This window comes from Manacus vitellinus, unplaced genomic scaffold (assembly GCF_001715985.3).
Source record: "Manacus vitellinus isolate BGI_N305 unplaced genomic scaffold, ASM171598v3 scaffold_45_pilon, whole genome shotgun sequence".
Lineage (NCBI taxonomy): Eukaryota > Metazoa > Chordata > Aves > Passeriformes > Pipridae > Manacus > Manacus vitellinus.
In genome coordinates this window covers 2101625-2110663 of record NW_021940571.1, presented here as the reverse complement: position 1 = coordinate 2110663, position 9039 = coordinate 2101625, and the positions used below count along the sequence as shown (strand labels likewise).

The 9039-nt window shown below is 43.3% G+C and overlaps 1 protein-coding gene across 1 annotated transcript; it reads left to right on the top strand.

The window, feature by feature from the left end:
- The first annotated feature begins 115 nt into the window (after positions 1 to 115).
- NMD3 (NMD3 ribosome export adaptor) lies at positions 116 to 8004 on the top strand. Its single transcript, XM_018079184.3, has 15 exons — positions 116 to 203; positions 355 to 489; positions 1057 to 1153; positions 1774 to 1854; positions 2118 to 2246; positions 2776 to 2866; positions 3030 to 3108; positions 3420 to 3516; positions 3764 to 3881; positions 4493 to 4638; positions 5210 to 5322; positions 5990 to 6062; positions 6346 to 6452; positions 6734 to 6804; positions 7216 to 8004. The coding sequence occupies exons 1-15, from the start codon at positions 163 to 165 to the stop codon at positions 7347 to 7349; spliced, it is 1512 nt and encodes a 503-aa protein (XP_017934673.1). The 5' UTR covers positions 116 to 162; the 3' UTR covers positions 7350 to 8004.
- The last annotated feature ends 1035 nt before the right edge of the window (positions 8005 to 9039 follow it).

Here is a 9039-nt window from a genome sequence, read left to right as displayed (position 1 = left end):
TGATTAAAATGTTATTCCCGTTAAAATGCGGAAGGGAACGGGAGGCGCCATGCCGGCATTCCCTCACGGCTCCCTCAGCCCGCCCTCCCGAGGGGCCGAACCGGCGCCGCCGCCTCCGCCCCTTCCTGTCCCGGCCGGCAGCGCGGCCGCGTGTGAGGGGCCATGGAGTACCTGGGGCCGGCACAGCCCTCACAGGGACACATGTGAGGGGATATGGGGGGATATGGGGGCCGTGGGGTACCTGGGGTCGGCACAGCCCTCACAGGGACACACGTGAGGGGATGAGGGGCTGGGGGTGGCACCCCGGTTATATGTTGGTGACTGACTGTCCTTCCCCCCCTCCCTGTGTTCCAGCCTGTGCTGCCAGTGCGGGGTGCCCATCCCGCCCAACCCGGCCAACATGTGCGTGGGCTGCCTGCGGGCACAGGTGGACATCACCGAGGGCATCCCCAAGCAGGGCACCGTCCACTTCTGCAAACAGTGTGAAAGGTGAGGTATCTGATCGTCCTCTCCCCTCCTCCGGCCTCCCCCCGACCTCCTCTCCGAGTCTTCGGGTCTCATGGGATGTGCCAGCACCTCCTTGTGTGTATTTGTGTATGTGAGGGTGCTGGTGTGTGGGGTCTGGATGATTTAAGTGGTGAGTTTGTGGTACTTGAAATAAAGTTGGGAAATCGGTGGGGATGGCAGTAAAATGCGCTTGGAATGCGTCAGTCTCGGTGTAGAGAGCAAAAGAGCACAACTCTGGTGAGAAGGCTCAGGGAGGACCTTCTTATTCCCGAAAATTCCCTGATGGGAGGGTGGAGCCGGGTGAGGGTCAGGCTCTGCTCCCAGGGAACAAGGGACAGAATGAGGGGAAACAGCCTCAAATTGCACCAGGGGCGGTTTAGGGAAAACATCTTCGTGGAAAGGGCTGTCCAGCCCTGGCACAGCTGCCCATGGCAGGGGTGGATCCCCATCCCTGGAGGGATTTAAAAGCCACATGGATTTGGCACTTGGGGATGGGAGTTAGTGCTGGGAAATGGTTGGACTCGATGATCTTAGAACTGTTTTCCACAGGTATCTCCAGCCTCCAGGAACCTGGATCCAGTGCTCCTTGGAATCAAGAGAGCTTCTTGCTTTGTGCCTGAAAAAAATCAAAGCTTCCCTGAGCAAGGTGAGCAGCTGATCCCGTGGGTATTTCATAGAGTGTTGGTACTGCATAAAGTCCAGCAAACTTGTGCAGGATTCTGTCCTTCTGGAGGAGCTGTTTGGACTGTGTAGAGTTTATCAACATTTTTAAAATTGTTTATACAACACTTGTTCTCACTGGTTTGTGGCAATATGAAAGAGGGTTGCAGAGGTCTATATGTAGATTAAATCAACAGTCACAGGTTTAAGTTGAATAAAGCATCTCTTAGGGTGAGAGTATTATTAGAGGAAAATATCCGAGATAGTGTTTTAGGCAAAGAATTGATTTTTACCACACTCCTGAACATTTGTATTGGATCATTGCCTTATTGAGCTTGTTGCTGCTGGGTTAGTACTTAAATATAGACAATATTATTAACCATTTTACTATCAAAATTCATAATTTCCTGGCATCCAGAGATGTTGAATAGTATATTCAGTTACTCTGGTGTGACAGACCGTGGTTTTATCACCTTTATTTTAGATAGATCAACCTCCGTGTTCTACCCAAGCATTATTAATTAGATTTAGGATATTAATATGTATATTTTTAATTAAAGTAGTTGGAGCTGGTTGTGCTGAGCTCTTGTCCTTTCCCACGGGCAGGTCCGGCTGATTGATGCAGGTTTCATTTGGACAGAACCACATTCCAAGAGGCTGAAGCTGAAGCTGACTGTTCAGAAGGAGGTAACTGGAGCACAAGATTCTCCTTGTGATTTTTGAAAAGTTTTTTTATGGCAAAAAACAGGATTTTGTTATTGTTCTGAGATTTCATCCTGCCTAAATTTTGTCATTAAAATACCACTCATCGCAGTTAGAGGAAGGTTATTGTCTGTTCCAGTAAAGTTAGGAAAATACTGCTGTTATTTGTGCCCCAAATATATGTCTGTCACATATTTTATTGTATTGACAGGACTAATGAGGAAGCCTTGAACACTTTTGTCTTTCAGGTGATAAATGGAGCAGTTCTGCAGCAGGTGTTTGTGGTGGAATACGTTGTCCAGTCTCAGATGTGTGAAGACTGTCACAGGATTGAGGCCAAGGATTTCTGGAAAGCTGTAGTGCAAGTCAGACAAAAGGTGGGGGCAAACTGAATTTCCATTTGATTGTGGCAGAACAATCAGGCAAAGAGCTGGGTGATTTTTCTGGATTTCTCAGAAAAAGATGGACTCACAGACAGCCACAGGGTGTCTTCAGGGTTGTTGTTTTTTTCTTACTGATCTTAGTTGAGAAAAACTTTCTGCTGCCCAGTATTATTAACATATTCTTTTTTAAATGATACTGGCAGGAGGATCTTTTGCAGATCACTAAATATCCTTCTGTATTTTAAGGTAGTTTAGAAACAGTGGGACAAATTGTTCATAAAGATTTAAATCCTTAAAGGAAATCGTTTTTCTAGCCACCAGTTACACAAAAATGAGAAATGGAAGCTTTAAGTAACTTGGTATAAGTAGAGCACTCTAAAATCTTTCTGGTTACTTGGTTTTGGCTTTGGATGCCCCTTCTCCAGATGATCTCTCCATATAAATGTTTATTCTCCAGAGATACTGCATTTGCACTAGATGGTTCTGAAATAAGCTGGATAGTTTTACCTTTGCTTGGTTTTAGACTCTGCACAAGAAGACTTTCTACTATTTGGAGCAGCTGATTTTAAAGCACAAGCTCCATCAAAATACACTTCGCATCAAGGAAATCCACGGTGAGTGAGGTGGTTGGGTGGCCTTGAGGTGGAATAAAGTGGTTTTAGGATGAGTGGTTTTATGTGGGTGTGCTGGCAGCTCTGTCCAGAGAAGCAGCAGATCACTTAACCCGTGGATTGTCCTTGAAATAGGTTTGTTCATCATATTTTCTTCGCTTTTCAGATGGCCTGGATTTTTATTACTCTTCAAAGCAACAGGCCCAGAAGATGGTGGACTTTCTTCAGTGTACAGTTCCATCTAGGTAAAGCATTTCAATTTATTGCCTTGAGTGCTCAAAAGCTTTTGGGAAGTGTCTTTTATCCTTCATTTTTAAATAATTTTGTAAGTGAAAGTGTAAGGAACCTGTATTTTAGCTGAGACAAAATTTCTTCTGCAGAGGTCCCGTGTTTCCCACTTAACCCTTGTAAAACTCACCTCACGCATTTTTCTATTTCCTTAATATTTGTGTTGGTTGAACATGTATTTTTGTTGCTGTTTTTTGTGCTGATTATCTCCTGTAATTCAGGTAATATCCTTCTGGCTACCTGAAGGCTCTGGTTTTATGTTTTATAGATCAAAATCGTCCCAACGTTTGATCTCACATGACATTCACAGTAATGTCTACAACTACAAAAGCACTTTCTCTGTGGAAATCGTTCCAATATGCAAGGTACCTTCTCTCTGCCTCATCTTCAGGGTGTTGTGTGAAGTGGGAACAGTTTGGATTTGGTGATGGAGGCCTGATTGTGGTTTTTGGGGAGTGGGGAGGGATCTGCATGGGAAATGCAGAAGTTACTGGGTGATACTGGCTAGAAAACTGAAAACACAAAGTTTAAAATTTGTATTTGAGAATTTTCTCAAGACTTGGTTAAAAGCGAAGGCAGTAGGGGTGTAAATTATGTTCTCTTTGTTTCCAGGACAATGTTGTGTGTCTGTCACCAAAACTGGCACAGAGCCTGGGGAACATGGGCCAGATCTGTGTGTGCATTCGAGTGACAAGTGCCATCCACCTCATCGACCCCAGAACTCTGCAGAGTGAGTGTTGGGTTCTTCTCTGCACTCTGGCAACAGCTGATTTTTCTGGCATGGTTACTTTTCATTTATTTCCACAAAATCTCGTGTATTTTTGGACCTTAATGTTGTAAATTTGTCCATACAGTAGAAATGTAATAGTGAACTAAGATATTGCTCTCCAAGCTTGATTTTTTTTTTTTTATCCCATAAGATCCCAGGCAAAATGTGCAGGTTTAGTGTTAAATTCATGGATGTTCTCTGTCTCTGTAAGCACTTGCATTTCACTTAGGTGGCATCTAGTTTTTCTCTGGATTAAGTTTGTAGCCACTTTAGTATTAAAAGTTCTGTGCTTTGATCAATGGGAGCTTGACCAGCAGAACCCCTTCGATAAGGATGGATCCAGGAGAGTAATTCCTGTGAACAAAAGATCTGTGGATAAAGGGTCTGTGCTTCAGGCACAGGAGGTGTGATTTGGCTGGCACAGATCTGCTGCCCTTGTAGCACAAGGTGGCACCGTGGGTCATACCCTAAATATTTAATGAATGAACAAAATGTGTTTGGCAGCTGCCTTAATTTTGCTAAACAGTTCCTTTTCCCAAGAAATTCTCTCCCATGTTGGTGGTTTTTTCCAGTTGCTGAAGTGGATGGGAATACCTACTGGCGCCACCCTTTCAACAGCTTGTTCCACCCCAAGCAGCTGGAGGAGTTTATCATCATGGACATCAACAGGGTCCACGAGAAGAAAAAAGGTGCTGGGGCAGGTGCAAGGTCGAACAAGGTCAGAATTCTCTGTTTGATTCATGTTTTAGGACTCCTGTTCCCCTTCCCTCAGCTGAATTGATGTTCTGAGTTGTTCTGCCTTGCACAGTGCTGTTCTTTTTGCCACTGGCAAAAGCTCTTCTTGGGATCATTTTCAGAAATTCTTCTCTGTTGGAGAGCTTAAATTCTGCCTTTTGTTATCATTATGGAAATGATTTTCTACAAGCTTTGCAGCTCTTTCATTATTGAATTGGCTTTGTGGAAGTAAATAAGCATTTCCTTTTGATCAGAATTAATGTATCTTTTTCTCAGTCGAAAGCTGGATGTGGTTGAAAGTCATGAAATTAAAAAAAAGCCACCAAAACACATTACAGAAATAGCCTTTCAGGAATTCCTGTTGGAAGGGGTTGGAATGTCCATTTCCTTGCTTTTGTAAGGATGAGAAATGAGGAGTAGCAATGGATACGTGGGATGTTTGGTGTAGAAACACAAGTTTCATTCCAAATGTACTTTAAAGCAGTGATGCAGCAGTGCAGATGTTTTCATTAAGCAGTGATTGATTCCAATAATTTGATTTTTCCTTCCCCAAGCACACTCTGGCCGAGGCCTGGGTCCGGAAAACCTCGGAGCTGGACACAGATCATCAGTACTTCTGCTGCACACACCTGGGGCACATCCTGAACCCTGGGGACCTTGTCTTGGGGTCTGTACTCTTTCTTGGCCTTTATTAAATGATTAGTTAATGACTGAATTCTTCAGATTCGCTGGAAAGTTGAACTGGTCTGATTTCTAAATGGAATCAGCGAAAGGGATGGAGTCATGAAGAGGTGGTCCTAATCAGGAAATCTTTAGTCTAGAAAAAATCACCTTGTGTTAGCAATGAGAGAGCTGAAGTATTGCCTTTAGAGTGCAGGTTGGAATAACAAGTTGGACATAAATAAGTGGGAAGGATTTCTAAAACACCACCAAAGTTTTATTTGTGTGGTAGCGACAAATCACCACAATGATGAAAAAAGTGAAATTTTTGTAGGATCAGGCAAATCAGGTGATTCTCAAACAGGCTTAAACATGAATGTTTCTGGAGCTGTCGTGAGCCCAACCAACAGAACCTCCATGGATGTTGCAGTTTGGGTTCAGGAGGTTGGGAAGTGCCACTGGACAGAATTTGGGAACAGCAACTGCTCCGAGCTGTTCCTGGTTGTGACAGCTGCAATATTGATGTGGATTTTTGTTTGGACTTCATCTGGAAACATTTCTCTTTCTTAGGAGCTGTAACTTACACTGTGCTGCCCTTTAATGCAAACATGATCCACTGAGTTCAGTTTTGTGGATTTATATAAAATACATTAAACCAGCCATTTTTGTTTTAGGTTTGACTTGGCCAACTGCAACTTAAATGACGAGTTTGCCAACAAGATGAACCCACACAATATTCCTGATGTGGTAAGAAAATTCCTTTCTCTGCACAGAGTTCTCTGCTCTTCCCAGGGCTAGTGGGGACTATGATTTTACAGGGAATACTCCCCAGTGCCTGAAGGAAGAGGGGATATTAACAGCAAAATTGGAACAGCGTCGGATTTAAGAATTAGTTTCTTGAATTTTTGAGCGCCCATTCTCCTGATTTGAGCTGCCCAAGTGCAGACCTGGGAGCTGGTTTGGATTTTGGGAGTGTTTTCCAGCAGCACTGCAGGGTGAGTGTGTAAATAGGGGCTGGTTTTCCCTGCAGGTGCTGATCAAGAAGAGCTACGACCGCAGCAAACGGCAGCGGCGCCGGAACTGGAAGCTGAAGGAGCTGGAGAGGGACAGGGAAGCCCCGGATACAGATGATGAAAGGTTCAGTATCTGCCTGGGTTTGCCCAGTGACAGCTGATACAGCAGCAGCACGGTCTAAATAACCTCCAACTGAGTAGAAAACAATGAGGCAATGAGAGTTAAACTAATTAAAACGAGTTGGAAATTAATAGGTGGTTAAAAAAAGGCAGAAAGAGTGAGTTGGAAATGTGGGAATGCTCTCAAAAAGCAGGTCTGGTGGGGCTTTGATTCTTTGGGTTTATTTTATAAATTTGCATGAATCCAGAGGAGAAGTGAGTAAAGACATTCCACATTGTTCACAGGCAATACCAGGACTTCCTGGAAGATCTGGAAGAGGATGAAGCCATAAGGAAAAATGTCAACATTTACAGAAGTAAGGCTTTTTCATCTGCTTAATTCAACTGTAAATCCTGGCTGTTTGAGGGGAAATACTTTTCCTGAAGTTGTGTATTTGCATTCTCTGAACTACTCCTGAATGGAGAAATATATTTCACAGGTGTACTTCCCCTACACTGCTGATGGTTTTTGTTTCCTTGCCTCTAATATGAGAGGGAAAAACATATTTTCTCCCACTGCTGGGTGAAGGATTTGATACATAATTCATGTTTTTCCACGAGGGGAATTGCCATGGGATTGTTGGTTTTTAGGAGGTTGTTGGTTTTGTGATTTGTTGGTTGGTTTGGGGTTGTTGGTTTGGTTTTTTTCTCCTTCCTTCTCTGGGGTTGGTTTGGGGTTTGTTTTCTTTGCTTAACTGTTGTTTGGGGGTTTTTCTGTGTGTTTTTAGATGCAGATATTCCAGTGGAGAGTGACACAGATGAGGATGGGCCCCCCAGGATCAGCCTGGCTGAAATGCTGGAGGATCTCCATATTTCTGAGGATGCCACTGGTGGGGAGGGAGCAGAAATGCTGACAGAATAACAGAAAACCATCACTAAACATTTCAAACTGATCTCAAGATCGTGAAAAGGAGCAGAATCCCCTCTGTACCCTGAAATATAATGGTCCTGAATTAACTTTTTATAGATAATATTCCAGAGAATCAGCAATTTGAGTTCAATTTCTGCTGCAAGCATTGCAATGTAATTCCAGAAGTTCCTCCCATCCCTGAGAGCTCTTTCCTTGCAACTTCTGCAGTGTAAAGGGCAGCTGGCTGACTTGGGGATTATCCATTGGAATTCTGGAGGCAACTGAGAAGGAAGGATGTCCAGAGGGAGAGATTTTATTCCAGTTTGGTGGATTTTTAGGTAGAGTGCCTACCTATTCTTACTGCTTGAATTTCTTACATGGGGAGAATTCTCCCTGTCTCTTTGGCACAGTGGTTTGAAGCCTTTTATGATATTGGTAGATTATTCCATGTATTAATATTTTGGGGAAGCTCAGGCCTGTAGTTCCTGTTCCCTTGGGAAGGGAACTCCAAATACCCACAAAAAACTCCCCTGCAAAGCCCTGGATCAGAAAATTCTGTGGAGTGTTATGAATATTGTACTATACCCATGCCTGTATCAGTGGATTAAAAGCAATATGCACAGTGTATAATTAATAAATAAATCAGCTATGAACTCTTAAAAACCTCTACAGGTATTTTTGGTCCATCTTTTTTTTTTTTAGTTTGCTTTAAAACCAAATTTCACTCTGCAAACCCAGAGGGGACAGAAGTGTGGGGGGAGGATGTCACAGACTTGAAATCATCTGGTTTTATTTCCTTTTGCTGCACAGAGGTGCTTCAACAGAAGTTTTACTAAGAATTTCTGTGAACATACATTTGATTTAACTCTGTAAATACAATAAAGTGTCCAGTACAGTTTGTGTCACCCTGAATAATAATTTCCTGTTGCTGGCAGGTGAAGAGGGAATCAGAAAAGCTGGATTTAAACTCTTCCTTCTTCTCCAAAGTTTTCCCTCAGGAGTTTTGGCTGTGGTGCTGTACTTTGAAATACTGTGAAATTTGTGCCAAATGACTCAAAGGACATCTGTGTGGGTTTGGGGAGGTTCCAGTCTGAGGGAAAGACTTGTTGTTGAGATGCTGATCGGGTGGGGATTTCTAATAGAATCAGTGTTATTTTGATCTCTTTTACTCTTGGAAATAGCTTAAATATAGGGAATTACAGGGGAATATTGCATCATAAATTTTTCCTTCAAGAATTTAGCCCAAGATATGAATTTCTTCCTTTTGCTTGGTTGGGGTTTGGCATTATTTCGGTGAGAAAAGCCTGGCTCCTTCTTCCACACTGTTTCCAGATGGATACAATCCCACCATGGCAGGCACTTGCCCATTCTCCTGTAAAAGTTTCCACAGAAAAAACGGGATGTGCCTGTGATGAGCAGGATAATCCACCTGATGTCACTGTTCCCTCACATGCACGGCCCCAGCCAGGCTGCAGCTGTCTGAGGAAAAGGTGGCTAAAAACCCTGGGGAAACTCTATGCCCATGCAGTTCCTAATAATTTAAGCTTAAAAAACCCCACCAACCTAAGGAAAAATAAGACAAAAGCTGCTTTGATCTGATGTTAAAGGACTTCATTCCAGTAAACTGCTCCTTCTTGTGGCAGATCCATCCCAGCTCACACCTTGCCAGGGTTCTTTATTTTAGTTCCACCTCCCAGAGCAG

Bases quoted from the DNA above. Each gene is read 5' to 3' on its own strand.
- NMD3 (XM_018079184.3), top strand. From the start codon at position 163: ATGGAGTACCTGGGGCCGGCACAGCCCTCACAGGGACACAT. The intron at 3,517-3,763 runs GTACCTTCTCTC...CTTTGTTTCCAG, and splicing joins AAATCGTTCCAATATGCAAG to GACAATGTTGTGTGTCTGTC. The intron at 6,453-6,733 runs GTTCAGTATCTG...CATTGTTCACAG, and splicing joins CCGGATACAGATGATGAAAG to GCAATACCAGGACTTCCTGG.